The 21216-nt window shown below is 39.5% G+C and overlaps 1 protein-coding gene across 3 annotated transcripts in view; it reads left to right on the forward strand.

Moving 5' to 3' along the window:
* Window positions 1-21216, forward strand: part of Tlk2 (tousled like kinase 2) — a 104381-nt gene that overhangs the window by 20364 nt on the left and 62801 nt on the right. For all 3 annotated transcript variants that reach the window (XM_042673653.1, XM_042673651.1, XM_042673652.1), the window contains exons 3-7: window positions 4110-4181; window positions 6783-6852; window positions 7819-7862; window positions 8581-8676; window positions 17323-17490. In XM_042673653.1, coding sequence (XP_042529587.1) covers window positions 4110-4181; window positions 6783-6852; window positions 7819-7862; window positions 8581-8676; window positions 17323-17490 — 450 coding nt within the window. The remainder of the gene's footprint in view (window positions 1-4109; window positions 4182-6782; window positions 6853-7818; window positions 7863-8580; window positions 8677-17322; window positions 17491-21216) is intronic.

The following is a 21216-nucleotide window of genomic DNA, read 5'->3' on the forward strand; positions in this document are numbered from 1 at the left end:
AGTCATGGGGCTTGAACTCTGGGCTTGGGCGCTGTCCTTGGGCCCTTCAGCTCAAGGCGAGCGCTCTACCGCTTGAGCCGCAGCGCCACTTCGGGTTTTCTAGTGTTATATTGGAGATAAGAGTCTCACGGACTTTCCTGCCGGGGCTGGCTATAAACCATGATCCTCAGATCTCAGCCTCCTGAGTAGCTAGGATAACAGGTGTGAGCCCCCGGCGCCTGGCGTCACTCCCCAATTCTAAAAGTCACTGCAGAGAGAATGACTGAAAGACATATATACAATGCAGGTAGAGATGCTAAGCTTTTTTCCTGCTTTTATGCCCAACAAAGCAGCTGTTAAGTACTTCTTACAATTAGATAGTCTTTATTTTACTCTGTGTGTGTATGTATGTATGTACATACGTATATATGTGTGTGTATGTGTATTCCTGTACTGGAGCTTGGACTCAAGGCCTTGTGCTCTTGCTTAGCTTTTTTTTATTACAGCTGACATTGAGTAACAGCATATTGCTTGAATACAGCAATTAGAGGTCGAGATTTATTAGAGATGGAATCTTACAGATTTTTATACCTGGGCTGGCTTCAAACCTTCATCCTCAGAATCTTAACCTCTTGAGTAGATAGGATTACAGATGGGAGCCACCATTGTCTGCAACTCTTGAATTGCCTGTATCAGCCTCCTAAGTGGTGAGAATACAGGCTCATACCATCATATCTCTCCTTTAAAATTTTTATTTATTTTTCATTGATTGCTTGATTACTTGATTGTAGTGCTGAGGATTCCCCTCAGGGCCTTTGGCATTATCTATGCCAGGCAAATGATGTACTACTGACTATATATCAGTATAGATGATTTTAGATGATATAACAACTCTGGGAACTGAGTTCTCCCCTAGCTCCTGTGCTTGTTACTGTTACATTTGCTTTGGGGCCAGTAAAGGTGGAGGTGGAGGTGGACACATGTAGGAGGGTACCACCTTAGATGTGTTATTTTAATGACATCTATTCTGCCCTATCCCTGCCTCTTAAGTGTTGAGCCTCTGATCGTATGCCTTTCTGTATGGCAATATTCATCCTAGGTGACTATAGTATGGATACTCTATTTCTGTACCATATCCACCTGTTAAATACAACTAACATCTAGTTGCTTTCCCCCCCTCCCAACAATTTCCTGGGTAAATTTTAATATAATCTAGCTTAATCAAATGTAGCTTCTCTGAACGGTTTCTGCCCATTTTTTCTTAGCTGTTTGTTCTGACCCTAGGAGAGTTACTCCCTTGTGCTCTGGTTCTCTGTTGTAAACTAAGTAACTGGTTTACTGTCTAGGAGGAGGTTTATAGTCTGGTCCAACTTCATTAAACTTTTCTTCTATCACAATCTTTTTTTTTTTAAAGGGGGCAGGTGCACAGGTAGAACTCAGGGCCTCATGTGTACATGTATTCGGTTACTGTGTTACACCTTCATCTCTGCTGCCACTTTTTTTTGTTTTTTGTTTTGTGGGTTATGGGGCTTGAAATCAAGAGTCTAGGCATGGTCCTTGAACTGTTTTTGCTCAAAGCTAACAGCCAGCACTCAACCACTTCTGGTTTTCTGGTGGTTAATTGGAGATAAAAGTCTCAGAAACTTTCTTGCCTTAGCTGGCTTTGAAGTGTGATTCTCAGATCTCAGCCTCCTGAGTAGGATTATAGACCTGAGCTCTAGGGGCTCAGCCATCTATTCTTAAGAATACTCTTTTTTTTTGGGTTATTTTCCTCAAGGCTATAGCTCTCTACCACTTTGAGCCACAGCTCCACTTCCAGCTTTTTAGTGGTTAATTGGAGACAAGAATCTCAAATAGACTTTCCTGCCTGAGCTGTCTGGGAACCACAATCTTCAGATCTCATCTTGCTGAGTAGGTAGGATTACAGGCATGAACCACCAGCACACCAGCACCTGGCTTTTAATAATATACTTAAATTTGTTAACACTATTGCAAATGAAGTCAAGTGCTTTGGATACTGTGGTCCTGTTTCTTCCCTTAGACTCAAAATACTAGTCAGAGTTTTGAAGACTTGGGACAATGACTAACTGTTTCTGTGAGTGAAGTCCTCTTGGTTTCTCTCCTATTGTGGAACCACTGACTTTGGAGGAATGGAGAGCTGTTGGTTTGTTGTGTTCTCTGTGCCATGCCTACAGTAGAGCCTCTGTCCCACAGTAGGGGTTTGACAGAAAAAGGAAGGCCCCTGCTTGTCTGAGACAGCTTTAGCAGCAAGAGTCTAAAGGCAGGAATGCTTGCGTGTGGGGGAAGGGTGTGTTGTTGACCAGGGCAGTCTGGAGCCAGGCTTAGGGGGGAAGACAGAAGGTAGTAGTATTGGTTTGAATACCATGGGCTTTTCCCTTTTTGAATGAATTTTCATATATTTTATTGAACAGATTTTACTGTTTGCTTTTAGGAACATTTCCAGTGTTTTGTTTTGTTGTTAGTCCTGATGCTTGAAATTTGGACCTGTGTGCTGTCTCTGAATTCTTTGCTCAAGACTAACATTCTACCACTTACCACTTGAGCCACAGCTCTACTTCCAGGCGCGCCGCCCCCCCCCACGCCCTTTAATTGGAGATGAGTCTCACAGACTCTCCTGCTTGGGCTGGCTTTGAACTGCAGTCATCAGATCTCAGCCACACCTGAGTAGCTAGGATTACAGGTGTGAACCACAAATGCCTGGCTTGAAGTTTTGAATACTTGTCTTTTTATATAATGTCATCAGTTTCCTTGAGGACCAGTTCCTGAAACTTACGTTATTGTACAGTCAATCTCATGTAACTTTTTTGTTCTTTGATTTTTCTTCTCAGACATAGCCTGTCTATATGGGTTAGACTGGCCTCCAACTGATGATCCTTCTGCTTTTAGCCTCCCAAGTGCTGGAATGTAACCTTTTTTTTTTTTTTTGAGCTTTCGTGCCTCCTTAAGCATGACTTAGAAAAGTACTTGCTTTATTGTGGTTCCTAACCATCCCTCATAAAGAACTCTTAACATACTCTTGAGCATCACAACTTCTAGATGCTGTTTTTATGATATACAAGGCAGGGAGAATTGATTTCCATGCTTATTTTCCTTTAAGAAGAATTTATAATGAAAATATTCTTTTTTTTTTTTCAAGAGAAAGATTATTATAAGTTTTATTAGAGGAGCCATATTTCCTCCAAAAGGGAACACATGGCCTCCATCACCATCCAGGTAGCAGGAGGGTTCTGAGGGTTGGAAGTGAGGTTGATGGGAGCCCAGATGGATCTGGGCAGAGAGAGGGAGGAGCCAGCTGTATGGCAGGAACTCCAGAGATGGGAGGAGCTCAGGTCTGGGTGGAGCTGAGGACCAAAGGTGAGCATAATACTAACATTCCCCACTCTGTTGTTTAATAAAAATAGGGGGTACCGGGCCAGGGGGTGTGGGCAGAGGTCATTTCTTCTGGAGCTACTTCCTGCTGTAAAGGGGCGAAGTAGTCAGGGGTCCCTGTTTTGTTGCTCGGCTGAGTACTGTCCAAGAAGCTTCTGCTTGACAGTGGTTGGCAAAGGTCCTCCTTTTTCCATTACAATAGTTATCAGAGTAGAGAAGTGGCGTGGATGTGGATGTGAAAGCAGCAATGGTATTGGTGAAAAATCTCGAGTGGTGTCTCAAGGCAGTTCAGTTCACAGAAAAGAGGTGGTTAGGAAATTCTAACATTTCCAACTCAAAAACCCCATCCGAGTCACAGCACCATATGTAAGGTATATTAAATAGGTAGGTTTCAGGCAGGAGAAGTTAATTTACCGAACTGCTGCCCTGCCATGCATGGTGGAGAGGCATGGCTGAAAAGGAAAGGGGGAGGGGGGGAACTATAATGAAAATATTCTTATTAAGAACATGTGAAAGTACTTTAGAGGAAAAACCTGCACACGAATAGTTTGTAAAGCAAGTGAAATTAGTAAGAGCTAGAGAATTTTAATGTGGAGGGCATAGTTCAAGTTATTGTCAAATTGATAGAAGGTGTTGTTGCTCTTAACTTAGACATCAGAATCAGCAGGCTTCTTCTTCAGTTTTGTAGTCATTTTAAATTAAAATTTCTTTTGATTCTTTTAAAAAATTTTTCTTTTCAGGGGCCACTCAATAGTGAGTCTTCCAACCAGAGCTTGTGCAGTGTGGGGTCCTTGAGTGATAAAGAAGTAGAGGTAAGAAACTACATCCAGGCAAGACTTCACTTAGTCTGGGTTAAAAGCACTCTTTTTTGCCTTCACAGACACTCAGGCATTGTTAAGCCTGTGTGAATTGTGTGTTGTTTGTATTTGTATAGCTTTGATGTAGTATTAATGAGTTTTTATCTGTGTGTGTGTGTGTGTGTGCGCGTGCGTGCGTGCGTGCGTGCCCGCACCAGTCCTGAGGCTTGAACTCAGGCCCTGGGCACTGTCCCTGAGCTTCTTTTGCTCAAGGCTAGCACTTTACCACTTGAGCCACAGCGCCACTTCTGGCTTTTTTTGTGTATGTGGTACTGAGGAATTGAGCCCAGGGCTTCATGCATGCTAGGCAAGCTATCTGCCACTAAGCCACATTCCCAGCCTTACCATGTATTTTTTAAAAATCATTTTTTATCTTTTTTTTTTTTGGGTCCAATCGTGGGGCCTGAACTCTGGGCCTAGGTGCTCTCCCTCAACTCTTCAGCTCAAGGCTAACACTCTACCACTTGAGCCACAGCACCACTTCCGGCTTTTTTCTTTTTGCTTATGTGGTGCTGAGGAATCGAACCCAGGGCCTCATGCATGCAAGGCAAGCGCTCTACCACTGAGCCACCTTATCAGCCCTTTTATCATTATTTTTATCACGTCTTTTTTTTTGGGGTGGGTGGGTAGGCATAGTTGCTATCAGTAAGTATCAGCCATCTGCAGTTGTAGCTGAATTAAATTTAATACTCATATTTGAATAATAATAATTATTATTATTGTGCTGGTCCTGGGGCTTGAACTCAGCTTGGTCACTGTCACTGAACTTTTGTGCTCAAGGCTAGTTAGCACTCTATCATTTGAGCCATAAGGTCATTTCTGGCTTTTTGTTGGTTAATTGGAGGTAAGAGTCTCATGGACTTTCCTGTCAGCTCTAGCCTCCTGAGTAGCTAGGATGATAGGCCTGAGTCATCAGCACCCAGCTAAAGAACTTCTTGATGTTTGTAAATGTGAAACATCTTAAAGAACAGCCTCCAGGCACTGGCTGAATTTATTTCATTTGTCAGTACTTTAACAGAGTGGGCCCTTGGCTAACTTTAATAATAGAGGGTTTTTTTGTTTGTTTTTGCTTTTTTCTTTTGAGGAGAATGGCATTGGAGTTTGGACTTAGGACATCAAAGTCCTATGCTCTACCACTTGAGCTGTACTCCCAGTCCTTTTACTTTTGAAACTTTTTCAGATAGGTTTAAGTTTTTGCCCAAACTTGCCTCTCCCAACCAGGTAACTGGGATTATGGTATGGACCACTATGTTTTACCTGTTTGTTTTTAATTTTTCCTGCTCAAATTTAAAGTATTGGGCAAATACTCTTAACTGCATAGATATAGATGTGAGTAAGTCTGTTACCATACATAAGACTTGCAAATTCATTTGTTTGGCACATCTTTCCTTCTTGGAAAAAGAGTGTTGGCTTAACTACTTTTATTTACTTTTTTTTTGTGCTGGTAATGGGGCTTGGACTCTTCTTATTCCTTTTTTTTTTTTTTTGTCGTGGGGGCTGAACGCTGGGCCTGGATGCTGTTCCTTAGCTCTTCAACTCAAGGCTCGAGCCCTACCACTTGAACCACAGTGCCACTTCCGGCTTTTTTCTGTTTATGTGGTACTGAGGAATTGAACCCATGGCCTCATGCATGTGAGGCAAGCACCCTACCAACTGAGCCAACTTCCCAGCCCAGACTCTTCTTATTCTTGCTTAGTTTTGTCATTCAAGGCTAGCATCTGCTACTAGAACTACAGCTCTACTTTCAGCTTTTTGCTGGTTAATTGGAGATAAGAATCTCAGGAATTTTTCTGCCAGTGATGGCTTTGAACTGTGATTCTCAGATCTCATCAGCCTCCTAAATAGCTAGGATTTTAGGCATGAGCCACCAGCTCCGGCTGGGTTAAGCACTTATAAAGTTGTCCGAGAGTCTACTTTATCCTATATTTGTGCTTTTAAAAAATATTTTTGTGTTTTTAGAGAAAGGCTTACTGTTGTAGCTCACACTGACCTTAAATTTGTGGTCCTCCTGCCTCAGCCTCCCAAGTATGGCATTATAGGCATGTACTATCAATTTAACACTTATGGAAGTTTAACTTATATGTCAGTAAATCAAAGATGTAGTATTTTAAGCAACTTGCCAAAAACTGAATAGTATTCTGGACTTTTTTTTTTTTTTTTGGTCAATCCTGGGGTTTGAACTCTAGGCCTGGGCTCTGTCGCTGAGCTCTTCAGCTTAAGGCGAATGCTCTACCACTTGAGCCACAGTGCCACTTCTGGTTTTCTGATGGTTCATTGGAGATAAGAGTCTCATGGACTTTCCTGCCCAGGCTGGCTTTGAACCATTCTCTGTAGATCTCAGCCACCTGAGTAGTTAGGATTACAGGTGTGAGCCACTGGCACCCAGCTGGATTCTGTATTTTTTATTTTTTGTTTTCTCCTCAGAGCAAGACACTGATTCAGGAATTGTTTGTGCCAGACTCATCTCTTATATATTTGTTATTTTGTATGTGCTCTATTTTCCTAATGTAAAAAGTTTACCAAGATACTAATTGTGACATATGTGAAATTTAACAGACTCCTGAGAAAAAGCAGAATGACCAGCGAAATCGGAAAAGAAAAGCTGAACCATATGAAACTAGCCAAGGTAGTATTTTACACCAATGGAAAATACTGAATCTTTATATATTTAGAGTTTTCTAATTCACAATAAATTATTAGCTTATATACAAGGATTCCTAAGAAAGTTTTTGTATCTCTCCACACTATCAGGCTGTTTTATAATGGGCTTGCACACCAGACAAAATGGGATCAACTCTGGAGGCTGTTTTCCCTATTTCTTTTCTTTCTTTCTCTCTCTCTCTCTCTCTCTCTCTCTCTCTCTCTCTTCTTTTCTTTTCTTTCCTTTTATTCCTAAGACTGGAGGGACTCAAAATCAGTACCTGACACTTTTGCTGATTGGTGCTCTACCAACTAAGGCACACTTCTAACCCCTTCCCCCATTGTATTTTAAGCCAATTTTAGCTCATAGGTTTTTCTTCAGACCAAATTTGAGTTGCATACAAAAGAGGATACATTTAAGTTTTAACCATGTCTTAGATTAGAACTGTGGTTTGTTAGTAGCCAAAATTTTAAAAATGTACATTGCTGCTGTTCCATGGCAATTATTTAGTTCAGGAATGGGGTCCATTGGAATAAATCTATAAAGATGATGGCTATAATGCCAAATATGTACTCAAAGAATAAATTGTTTGGCCCTTTTCACTTCTGTTGTAAGGAATAGAAGTCTTGATCATTTTCATTGTTCTTACATTTTGGAAGGAAAATTCTCCCATAGTGACAAAATCATATGTTCTTAGTGAAACAGAATCAATCAACTCTGTAGTTATGTTTAGTGCATTTTGAATCTCCATTCTCATAAATTGAGATTATAGATGAGTTTTGTTCCTCTTCTTTGGCATATTTATAAAAGAAAGATTGTTTTTGGTTCATTTGTTATAACAGTTAAAGCCAGCACTTGGGTTACAGCAATGTGTACAGTTAAAATGCATTTTGGTTATAATGTTTTACATGTGCATTGGAAAAACTGTAATCACTTTGGTTTCATTTTCAGGGAAAGGCACTCCTAGGGGACATAAAATTAGTGATTACTTTGAGGTAAGTTATATTTTTTGGGAAAAAAAAACCTACAGTGAATTTTTAAAAACTTAAATCTGTGTTCCTTCAATGCATTAGGGTGCAATATTTTGCCTTACTATCATTGTCCCCTTTTTCTTTCCATCTTTATCATTTAATTCTGCCCCATCTCTCTTAATAAGAGGAAACTGCTGCTAACTTGCTAAATTTAAAATAGTTTTTATTATGTGCTCTGTTTGTGATGATAAAAGAATTCACATGAGGTATTTTTTTTTTCCTTGGCCAGATGAGGTTTTGTGTCTTTCAGAGATTAAGGTGGAATGATTTACTCTCTTCTTTTGTCCTCTTCCCTTAGACCAGAGGAATGTGTGAGAGCTCAGTGAACCATTCCTAGTGTTACTAAAAACAACTAACACCACTGCACCACTGCATTTCTGCTATGTTTATTTTGAGGCAAACAGAGAAAACACTCTTCTGCCATTCAAAACCATGTGTACTTTCAACTTTCTACTCATGTTTTCCATATATCTTGGTGTATTTCTGTGGTAGCTCATTCTTAAAAATCTCATTGAAAAGAGCAGAATTTCACTTACATGAAATTTTCTCTCTAGAGTAAGATGTACTGACTTAAAAGGGCCATGTATAATTAAGACCTGTTTGTGTATTAATCTTTTACTCTCCTTATCTGAAGCATAGTACTATTTTGAATTATTCATATCCATTTTTCCCTGTTGGCCAGTTTGCTGGGGGAAGCGGGCCAGGAACCAGCCCTGGCAGAAGTGTTCCACCAGTTGCACGATCCTCACCGCAACATTCCTTATCCAATCCCTTACCGGTAAGCATTCACCTGGAGAAATCTGACACCTGTTATAGGAGACCAGAAGCCCAGGAACACTCAAGCAGTTTCTCTTCCATTAATTACCCACGGGAAATGAGGAATGAGGGGGAAAAAAACTTCCTAGTATTCCCTAGGAATAAGTGATTCCCTTACTTAGATTAAAATCTATAACACTAAGTTAACTTTAGAAAAAAGCTAACCATATTTACTCAGTGGGAGCAGGGAGGGAGTTTAATTGGAGATAAGAGTCTCATGGACTTTCTTGCCTGGGCTGGCTTCAAACCGTGATCCTCCTATCTTAGCCTTCAAATCAATAATGTTGGCATCTCCCCACCCCCAACTGGTTCTGAGGCTTGAATTCTGGGCCTGGGCACAGTGTGTGAGCTTAATTGCTCAAGGCTAATACTCTACCACTGGACCCACAGTTCTGCTTCTGTTTTTTAATTGGTTAGAGATAAGAGTCTCCTTGACTTTCCTGCCCTAGGTGGCTTTGAACATCGTTCCACATATCTCAGCCTCTAGAGTAGAAAAGATTACAGACTTGGGGCACAAAACAGTAGGGTTGTTTTGTTGTTGGCTTTTTGTTTTTGTTTTCTGATGTTGATCTTGGGAGACTTGAACTCATGACAAGAGAGCTTAGTCACTGAGCTTTTTTTACTCAAGGCTAACATTCTACCACTTGAGCCTCAGTTCTACTTCTTGTTTTCTAGTGGTTAATTGGAGATAAGAAATCTCCTGGGCTTTCCTGCCTTGGCAGGCTTTGAACTTCGATCCTCAGATCTGTCTCCTTAGTAGCTAGTATTACAGGCAAGCAGCTAACTGTCTCTCTCTCTCTCTCTCTCTCTCTCTCTCTCTCTCTCTCTCTTTCTCTGTGTCTAATTTTTTTTTTTTTTAATGCCAATCCTGGGGTTTGAACTCAGGGCCTAGGTGCTATCCCTGAGCTTCTTTTGCTCAAGGCTAACACTCTACCACTTGAGCCACAGCTCCCCTTCTGGCTTTTTTGGTAATTTATTGGAGATAAGAGTCACAGATTTTCCTGGCTGGTTGACTTTAAAGTGATCCCTAAGATCTTAGCTTCCTGAGTAGCTAGGATTACAGGCTTGAGCCACCAGTGCCCAGCAATAGTAGGTTTTTAATTCTTGTCAAACTTACCTGTTTCTGTAACTAAATTCTTTTTCTTCCTTTTTACAATTTGGTCACCTCCTGGTATTTGAGTTGCCTCGAGCTTACATAGAAAGCAGGAAAGCTAATATCATACACATTTGGGACTGGTTCTTTTCAGCCTTTCAGTGAGACCACAAATTCTTTAAATTATTAGACCTCCTATTAGTGGTTTTCAAACAGAGACAGTAACAATATTTGGAGTTTTAAAATTATATTTATTTAACTCACAAACACCCTTTAATCTTCACAATGATAATCATTATCTTAATCCACATTGCTTATGAATTCTATGATCTTTAGCAATAAAACTATTTTTTACAAATTGGGTGATAGGTACATTTTTTTTCCTTTTGCTGTTCCCTCTCTCATTCCCTCCCATCACCGCCCTTGAGTTGCTTAGTTCATTTTCATCAATGTCCAGTGCAGTTGATGGGCCCCTGTGCTTTATTTTTTCACCCACTTCCCACTGATTGTGTGTTCTGCTCCCACTTTCCTTCAGATGTGCATGTGTATGCACCATATATGAGGTAAAGAATACAGAGTCATCTAAAAACAATAGGACAAATTAACAAGAGGTCCTTTATTTCCTTATCTTTGGGGTTTTTTTCAGTATGCTTATTATTATATACAAATGAAGGGGTACTTGGGTATTGCAACTTGGTGCTTTTTTTCCTGAGACTATTCTCTTTTGGTTGGAGTATTTTGCTTGTTAAAAATATGACATCTACTGGGCAGAGGCTGAGTGCTGGTACATACCCTATAAAGTTAGGACAGTTGCTCTGTAAAGAATAATTATCTGATTCAAATGTTAATAGTCCTGAGATTGGTAATTACTGAACAAGCTAATGTAGGAATTGGGTTAATTTGCTTTAGTACCTTTAGATAATTGATGTATAGTAATGAAAACTCCAACACTTTGTCCGTAATGCCGTGGATAGAGCTTTCATTGGAATCTTAAGGATTGGAGTTGCCACTATTGGAAGTGGTCCTCTTGGATCTGTTCGTTTAGGAAAGTTGTTTTTCTTTGCTTTGTTAGCACATTGGATAATACTTCCCTTTTTCTGAGTGACTTAAGTTTTATATTGTTAAAGCACTTAAGATATACTTTAAAAATTACTTCCTTCTCCTCTTCATAGAAATATGCTTGTATTAGGATGAAAGTAGTTGTTGAAGTACATACAAAAATGTAAGTTAAACTTATGAAATGACATTTTTCATCACTGCCACACTTTAATAATGCTAAATGTATGTATGTACATGCTTGGATAGACTGAGGTTTGTTAGATAATAGCTGAAGAGACTGTTGTCTCTACTTTAGGATTTAAGCCAATTAAAGTTAGAAAATATTACATGAGCTTGCAGAATATTTGGCACAGGAAGGTTTTGTAGAATGTCTCAATGTTTCGCTCTTTTGATTGTATCAGTTCTGGGGCTAGAACTCAGGGCCTGGACACTGTCACTGAGCTTTTTTGCTCAAGACCAGCATTTTACCACTCGAGTAACAATTCCACTTTTGGCTCTTTTGGCAGTTCATTGCAAATAAGAATCTATGAATTTTCTTTTCCTGCCTTGACTGGCTTTGAAGCTCTGTCTTCCGATCTCAGCTTCTTGAAAGTAGTTGTGATTACAGGCATGAGCCAACAGTGCCTGGTCTCTTAAAATCCTTTTTTTTTTTGGTTTGTTTTTTAAAGTAGTATGACATCTATGCTATGTCAGTTGAGACATAATTCCTTTTATTATTTCTCTACAAACCTCCATAGCACCTCTTGTAATTCAATTAATAGCCTTGATATTTTATTTTACTGAAAAAAATAGAAGTAGTAAGAGGACATCCACATTCTAAGCTGCATCTGCCATGCTGCTTGCATCAGTGCCGGGCAGAGACCATGATGCTGGTAAATATCCTATATAAAGTCAGAATAGTACCCTAATAACAAACAATTACCCAATTTAAAATGTCAGTAGTGCTGAGGTTAATATTTCCTGAGGTAGCTAATATGACTAGCTATCTGCTTTTTTGAATGAGTGAACTTCTTTGCCCTTCCCTTAGGTTCTGGTCCCCATGATAAGTGTGTGTCCATTTTCCTTCTTGAGATTGCCACTAGTATTTAATGCACAGTTTATACTTCAACATGTTGGAAAAGGGGCTCTTTATTACCTTATACAAAATAACGCAGACTACTTTTCCTATTGTCTGGGCTGTCCTGATAGGTGACAGTTTAATCTGCTTTTCAGGTTGTGACTTAAACATCAAAATAGATAATCCATTTTCCTTTAAAATATATTGGAGTCTGACCACTTTTATTCTTTAAGAACTCTGCATTATTTTCTAGCTTCCACCATAGACTCCTGTTTTTGCCATTTTTTGACACAGTTCCAGTTTCCTGGTCTGAAAGATAAGAAAGTTATGACTTATCATGGCTCTCTGTTCAGAATTACGCAGGGCTTCCTATACTGAAGCCCTCACATGCCTGATAGCTCCTGTCTGACCTGTGCTGTGCTTCTCTGTCTGTTGTCCATGTTGTGTGTGGCGGTGACACACAGTCTCCTTGAGTACTGTGAAGTATTTTTCTGCTTCAGGGCCTTTGTTGCCTTATTCCTTTTTCCAGAAACATTCTTTTCCAGAATTGGCAAACTCTTCAGCAGGTTGTTGCTCAAAAATGACCATAGCATCGTTTATCCCTGGCCAACTTTTCTAAAACAGTACTTCTCCATACCTTGTTACTGTCTCTAATATGACTTTAGTTCTTAATTTCTCTCTCTCTCTCTCCCCCATCTTCCCCCTCTCTCTCTTCCTCTCTCTCCTCCCCTTCTCCCTCCTTCCCTCCCCCACTCTCTCTCTCTCACACACACATACACACACACACAAACACAAATGTGCTAATTTTTATATACTTAAGTTTTTTCTGGATTCATATTTATGCTAACAGAAGAATACACTTGTAAGTCTACAGTGTGATTCTTGCAAACTGTATCAATATAAAAAGCCAAGTGTTTCAGCCCTGCAGATGTCCTCCCTGGACTCTTTTCCTGCTGCTCACCTCCTTTTTCTCCCTTGGGCATAGCCACTGTCCTGACCTCTAGCAGCTCAGATTCATTTTTTTTTTCCTGCTTTGTATTTTGTGTAAAAGTGAACAGTTTTTCACAAGTGGTAAAATAAAAAGTTCCCTTCAAGGGGCTAGGAAGGTGGCTCAGTGGTAGAGCGCTTGCCTTGCGTGCCTGAGGCCCTGGGTTCGATTCCTCAGCACCACATAAGCAAAAAGAAAAAAAGCCGGAAGTGGCACTGTGGCTCAAGTGGTAAAGCACTAGCCTTGAGCTGAAGTGCTGAGGGACAGCGCCCAGGCCCAGAGTTCAAGCCCCATGACCGGACCCCCCCCCCCCCCAAAAAAAAAAAAAAGTTCCCTTTAAAAGAATTGTTATTGAGGTGTGTAGAGGGCAAATGGTTATGTAGACCTTTTCTGGCTATATACATGTGTGTTTTATAATAGCTTTTTTATTTCAATTTACTTTATTACTATTATTATTTTATTATTTTTTTGTTGGTCATGGGGCCTGAACTCTGGGTCTGGGTGCTGCCCCTCAGCTCTTCAGCTCAAGGCTGGTGCTCTACCACTTGAGCCACAGCACCACTTCTGGCTTTTTCTGCTTAGTGGTGCTGAGGAATCGAACCCAGGGCCTCATGCATGCAAGGCAAGCACTCTACCACTGAGCCACCTTCCCAACCCCTACTTTATTATTATTATTATTGTTTTGTGTGTGTGCTGGTACTACGGTGTGAACTTAGGACCTTGTGTTCTTGTTGGGCTATTTTTGCTCGCAACTAGCCCTCCTACTTGAGTCATGCATGTGAGTTGGGGTGTTTTGCTTCTTTTTCTTTTCTTTTTTTTTTTTTTTTTTGGGTCCGGTCATGGGGCCTGAACTCTGGGCCTGGGCGCTGTCCCTCAGCTCTTCAGCTCAAGGCTAGCTCTCTAGCGCTTGAGCCACAACGCCACTTCCGGCTTTTTTCTTTTTGCTTATGTGGTGCTGAGGAATCGAACCCAGGCATGCAAGGCAAGCGCTCTACCACTGAGCCACCTTCCCAGCCCCGTGTTTTGCTTCTTAATCGGAGATGTGAGTCTTATGGATTTATCTGCCTGTGCTGGCTCTGGACCTTGATCCTCAGATCCCAGTCTATTGAGTAGCTTAGATTCTTCTAGTTTTTTTTTTTTTTGCTTTTGTTTTTGGGTCTGGTTGTGGGGCCTGAACTCTGGGCCTGGGCACTGTCCCTCAGGTCTTCAACTCAAGGCTAGCGCTCTACCACTTGAGCCACAGTGCCACTTCCGGCTTTTTTCTTTTTGCTTATGTGGTGCTGGAGAATCAAACCCAGGGCCTCAGGCATGCAAGGCAAGCACTCTACCACTGAGCCATCTTCCCAGCCCCAGATTCTTCTAGTTGTAAGCTATGTCATCGAGGCCAGGAGGAAGAGATTTTTTTTTTTTTTCTTCTCTGTGCCAATATTAGGTCTTGAACTCGGTTCTTCACACTTTTCTTTAGTTTTTTTGCTCTGGGCCCTCACTCTACCACTTAAGTTACACATCCAGTTACTCCATTGAATTTTTTGTTGTTGTTGTTGGTTGTGGAGCCTGAACTCTGGGCTTGGGAGCTGTCCCTCAGCTCTTAAGCTCAAGGTTAGCTCTCTACCACAGCGCCACTTTTGACTTTTTCTGCTTATGTGGTGTTAAGGAATCGAACCCAGGGCCTCATGCATGCAAGGCAAGCACCCTACCATTGAGCCAACTTCCCAGCCCACTCCATTGAATTTATTTAGTCAATATCTTAGAATTTTATCTTTATAATCTTTTAAAAGTATTTTAATTAAGTAGTTGTACAGGTTTTTTTGTTTTGTTTTTTTGGGTTTGGTCGTGGGGCCTGAACTCTGGGTCTGGGCGCTGTCCCTCAGCTCTTCAGCTCAAGCAAGGCTGAGGAATGGAACCCAGGCTTTTTTCTTTTTGCTTATGTGGTGCTGAGGAATGGAACCCAGAGCCTCATGCATGCAAGGCTAGCGCTCTACCACTGAGCCACCTTCCCAGGCCCTGTACAGAGGATTTTAATTCCAATGTTAGGTTATGAATATAATGCATCTTGATCATTATCACTGGGTCCATCATTCTCTCTTGGCTTTCTCCTTCCCATCCCTACCTTCAGGTTACATAGTTCAGTTCTTACGTAATGTGTACTAAATATAATGACTGCATTTGTTCTCCCTTCTTCCCTTCATTGGTATAATACCCCCTTCATAGGTAAAATCTCTCTTGTTGAACACCCCCCTCCCTCACATGTTCCAGCTTCTCTGGTACTCATTGTGTTAAATGGTTTTGTTCAAAGGAGTTATTCCTCCCCTAAGTATATTATCCTTTAGTTTGCGTGTATATGCATATAACTGTATCTTTATAATCTTTAGTTAGAAAAATACCTTGTTTTACCTTTCATGTCTTCACTAATCTTGTCTAGCAGGTTTTCATATATTGGATGGCTTTTTCAATTTCTCCTTTAATGCATATTTTTTTGCATCTTCTCTGTTGGAATATTTGTTTATGCTAGTGTTGGGTTGGAGCACTTTATTAAGATTACTAACTCCTTGTGTAAATAATTTACCTGTTGTGGTTCCCATAACTTTCTGTTGAATTTTCCATTCAGATGTAAAAATATTTAAAGAGGTCAAAATGATCAGTTTTTCCTTTATGAGTTTATGAGCTTTTTGTTGTTCATACATGTTTGTATATAGTTTACAAATACATGCACACATATATTTGATACCACTAGAGATCAAATTTATGACCTAGTACATGTTAGGTAAATACTATATCCCCAGGTGGTTTACACACACATACACACACACACACACACACACACACACACACACACATTAAATATAATTTTATTGTTATTATTAAGATGTTGTACAGACAGGTTGCCATTTTGGTTTATGTTTTTAATGTTAATGTTTAAAAGGCTTTCACAACCACCTGGCAGTAACTTACGCTTATTACTCTAGCTACTTGGGCAGCCAATGGGAGGATCCAAGTTTGAGGCCAACTTGGAAGGAAAGTTCTAGAGACTCCTTTTCAACCCAAAGCTGGGGGCTATGTTGGGAGGCCAAGATTGGGAGGATTTTGGTTCAAGGCTAGTCGGGGCAGAAAAGTCTGAGAGACTTCAACTGTCCCTTTTCCTTCATGGCAATAATGGTGTTTTAAAACACAGGGCCTTTTGCTCCCCTCCCTCATATTTTCACCCTGGCTAAACCTTCTATAATAATGTTGAATGTGGCCAGGTATAGTGGCACATACTTGTAATCACAGCATTTAGGGAACTGAGTTAGGAGACACTTTAGTTTAAGGCCAGTCTGTACTACATAGCTAAACCTCATCTCAAAACAACAACAATAAACAGTAACAAAAAGAAAATTGAATGTATAAACTATTTGATTTCTAGCTTTAATTTCTTCTTTTGATTCTTTTTTTTTTTAAATTTCGTGGAGGTGGGGGCTGAACTCAGGACCTTATGCTTGTTAGGCAGCAGTTCTAGAGTCATGCTCACGCCTTTTATACTTAGATTATTTTTTGAGGGTCTCACTCTTGGTACAGGCTGACTTGAATCATGATTTTTTGTGTGTCTGTTTGCTTCTGGTATTTGGATTGTTACATACACTCAACTGCTTTTTTTAGCTTGTTTTTTTTTTCTTTTTTTTAAAGCTTTTGATTGGTTGAGATGGAGTCTTGTCGACTTTTTTTCCAGGTTACCCTCAAGTTTTGGTCCTTCTTATCTTTACCTCCTGCCTAGCTAGGATTTCAGTCCCTGGCTATATCAATGTTTTTGAAAAAATACTTTGAAGTATTAAACTGAAAGAGTTCCAGTTTAAAAAAAAATGGCCCAAAAGGTACATATTCTCTGGTTCAATGGGATAAATCAGTTTTTCCTTCTAATGTTAATGTAATTGAATTAGATTTGGTGATTTTGCTTATGTGTAACTATCCTTACATTTTCAAAAGAAACTTCATAATTGTGTTTATTCTTTTAACTTACTACGCTTGTTTTGTTTGCATTTATTGTAGAGTTTTTTATACAGAAGTCTTGGTATATTGAGAGTCTGATTGAAAGTGACATAAGGTCTATCTATAAAAGCATGGACAATTAGTTGTCTTAATTCTTTATTTGCAGGATTGAATAAGCTTTGTCTGGGAGAGATTATTATGAAATGGATTATTGAACTCTACAAAGTAATCTGTAAATTCAGAGTTATATGATTACAGAGAATCATTAGAATGTCATTGCATGGAATTGAATTATTTCTTCAGATTTATAGTGACACAATTGAGTGACAATATTGTTGGTCTCTCTTAGGCTTTTTGTAAATCATATATCTTACAGTCTGTAGCTGTATGGTTCCATATTGTGGTAGTATTGCTTTCTCATGTAAGATATTCCTTTAATGTTTTCCAGCGGCGAGTAGAGCAGCCCCTCTATGGCTTAGACGGCAATGCTGCAAAGGAGGCCTCAGAGGAGCAGTCTGCCCTGCCAACGCTCATGTCAGTGATGCTAGCAAAACCTCGTCTGGACACAGAGCAGCTAGCACAAAGAGGAGCTGGCCTCTGCTTCACTTTTGTCTCCGTAAGTGTAACACTATATTTTTATCCAAATGCTTCTTGTCTGAGGCTTTTTGACAAAGTTGTATTAGTTATTTTAATAGAGATTATATTTTGTATTCTATGTCAGCTTGAAAAGTGCTTTCAGTCACTTGAAAACTCTGAGGAGATACTGCTTTGTCCAAATTGAGTCACAATGGAGAAAGAAAGAATATAGGTTTAGGTGGACAAAGAAGAAAAGAAAGTACAGATTAAATTCCATTATAGGCAAAATTAAAAAAATAAAATTCCAAATTTTATCCATCACTTCCATCAATTAATGTTCAAATTGGTATCATGTAACATGTATGTTCTACAGAGGTCATTTCTCTTGTGTGATCTGTAGGCCGTCTACTTACTTGCCTTTTCACTCCTTCGGAATATTTAATACAGTTACTTTTTTCAGGAATATTTGAATGTTTTCCACCCCCCCCCCCCTTTTTTTTTTTGCCAGTCCTGGGGCTTAAACTCAGGGCCTGAGCACTGTCCCTGAGCTTTTGCTCAAGGCTAGCATTCTACCACTTGAGCCATAGCATCACTTCTGGCTTTTTCTGTTTATGTGGTACTGAGGGATCGAACCCAGGGCTTCATGCATAATAGGCAAGCACTCTACCACTAAACCACATTCCCTGCCCTCTTCTCCCACTTTAAAGAACAAGTATTTGGTATTAATTTGTATTTGGTATTAATTGTATTTGGTATTTTACTTTGCCAAATTACAATGCAATTTGAATCAAAAGTTGTTATTTTCCTTGATTTCTGTATCCTACTAAATATCTATTTTTGTTCCTAGTGCTATAGGAGAATAAATGCCCTGTTGCCCTATTCTTCATTTTCAGTGGTGCGTTTCAAAGCTAAAGTCATCACTGATACAATATTTTTCCTCTTATTAGTTCATTTTTCCAGTTATAAGTCAAATTTCCTCTTTGTTCTGTGGATTATTGTACATTTGGAAAGGTAAAAATGTTGGGCATCTTGAGGAAAGGAAATAAGAATATAATTATCTGGGAAGGAAATAATTATGTATTATTTGGAATACTTTTTTAGTTATTATAGCTTTACCTCATGAAACAGATAAGACTTTCGACAAAAGATCTACAAAATTGTTTAGTAATTCAAGGAATTGGAAAACTTCCTGTGTAACTATAGTAATGTTTTCAGCACATGTAAATTAGAAATGGGAGAATGGGTCATTATGATACTATGGAGGGCCTGAGGGTAGTTTGGAATAATTATGTAAGAAAGCAGATGTGTTTGCCATCCATGATGTATTTATTATTCACTGATATTTATTAAATCTCCATCTTAGATCTAACTTTTCCAGGCAAAATCTTGGATAAGATTTTTTTTTTTTTTAAATGATGACTTTTTCACTTGAGTGTTTTCTTTGTTTTTCCCATACACTTATCCAGTGCTATGGGCATATAGTGAAACACATAGGAGGTTTTTTGTTTTGTTTTTGGGTCAGTAAGGGCTTAGGTGCTGTCCCTGAGCTCTTTTGCTCAAGGCTAGCACTCTACCACTTTGAGCCACAGTTCCACTTCTGGTTTTCCGGTGGTTAATTGGAGATAAGAACCTCACAGACTTTCTTACCTGGTCTGGCTTTGAACTGCGATCCTCAGATCTCATCCTCCTAAGTACCTAGGATCACAGGTGTGAGCCACTAGTACCTGGCAACACACAGAATTTTGATTTCCAACCTCTGTCATCTACTTTCATACAAAGTATGGGTCTTTGGGCTTGGGGTGGGTGTACATGAAGGATCATGTACTCAGTCCTGTCATCTAGAATACTCAGGCTTCCAAAGGAATTGTAGGAGGGCTGGGAAGTTGGCTCAGTGGTAGAGTGCTTGCCTTGCATGCCTGAGGCCCTGAGTTCGATTCCTCAGCACCACATAAGCAAAAAGAAAAAAGCCAGAAGTGGTGCTGTGGCTCAAGTGGTAGAGCGCTAGCCTTGAGCTGAAGAGCTGAGGGACAGCGTCCAGGCCCAGAGTTCAGGCCCCACAACTGCCCCCCGCCCCCTGCCTCTCCCCCCCCCCCCCCCAAGGAATTAAAAAAAATAAAAGGAATTATAAGTACTCTAATAAGATTTTTTTTCTCCCAGGGCAGACGGGTAAAACTGTTTATGTATGAATTCAGAAGAAATATGTAAAGAGTACAAGGCCAAAGACTAAGAGCTTTGATACAGTTTTTTTCTTCTTAGCAATTCTAGCCAGGACATAAACTTAATAATTTAAGTGAAAGAAAAAAAGTAAAAGGGTTATTAACTTTAATATATAGCAGTAGATTAAAGATAAGTAATTTCCAACAGATCAGAGATAATTTCGAGCCCTAGTACTATAAAAATAAATTTTGTTTTTTTGCCAGTCCTGGGACTTGAACTCAGGACCTGAGCACTGTCCGTGAGCTTCTTTTGCTCACGGCCAGCATTCTACTAATTGAGCAACAGTACCACTTCCAGCCTTTTCTATGTATGTGGTACTGAGGAATTGAACTCAGGGCTTCATGCATGCTAGGCAAGCAGTCTACCACTGAGCCACATTCCCAGCCCTAAAAAAGTAATTTTTAAAAGAGTGTAGGAGGGACTGAGTTCAAACTCAGTAACCTCCCAACCCCAGTAATAAGCAACTTCCTAGAAAATAAGCAGTAAAACATCCTTAAGAAAAGTCTAATAATAATAATGTGAATAAAAAGTTCAACTCACTTTGTGTACATAAATACAGAATAAAACAAGATAACATTTTTTACTAATTTAATTGGCTAAGGATTCAGTAATTCTCAATGTTGTTGATAGATTTAAGAGACATACATAGTTTTATACTGACTAGAAACTAGTAGTATAGTCATTTGAGCAAACTGGTCATGTATTTTCATGTTAAATTTGAATGCCTTTATTCCAGAGTCTATTTCCATGAGACTATAAAGGTATTTATTGAGGTATTAATTATAATTGTGAAAATGTGGAAGCAATTTTTCCTTACCAATATTCCAAAGGATGTAATTTCCACATTGTTAAATCCAATAAACAGTTCTCAGCTCATTCAACATGAATTGTTAGCCTTTGTTCGTCTTTCCCTTCTCCTCACACATGTTTTTTTTTTTTAAATACATTTTTTATTGTGAAAATAGTGTATAGAGGGGTTACAGTTACATGAATAAGGTAATGAGTATATTTCCTATCGAGCATTGTTACCTCCTCCTTTGTTTTCCCCATACCATCCTTCCCTCCCCACCTCCCCAACTGCTTGTTTTCATTATAGTGTTTGTACATTTCATTGTTAGAATGGGTCAACCTCTATCCCTATTTAAGCATTTTGTTTTTTTCCCTTCCCCTCCCCAAATTAGAAAAGTGTATATACAAGATGCAGGGCACCTGAATCAAATACAGTGAAAACAGGGGTTATACCATGGGGGAAGAACATACAAAAGAAACAAAAAAAAAATCATATAGTACATTAAAACAATAGCAAGAAAGGAAAAAAAAAACACTTGTTCATGTTTTTTTTCTTTTTTTTTAATTTCTTTCTTTCTTTTTTTTTTCTTCCGGTCGTGGGGCCTGAACTCTGCGCCGGGACGCTGTCCCTCAGCTCTACCATTTGAGCAACAGTGCCACTTCTGGCCTTTTCTGCTTTTGTGGTGCTGAAGAATTGAACCCAGGGTTTGCGAGCCAAACACTCTACCACTAAGCCACCTTCCCAGTCCTGACTTCTAAT

Source organism: Dipodomys spectabilis, unplaced genomic scaffold (assembly GCF_019054845.1).
Source record: "Dipodomys spectabilis isolate Male_0828 unplaced genomic scaffold, ASM1905484v1 ptg000018l, whole genome shotgun sequence".
Taxonomy (NCBI): Eukaryota; Metazoa; Chordata; class Mammalia; order Rodentia; family Heteromyidae; genus Dipodomys; species Dipodomys spectabilis.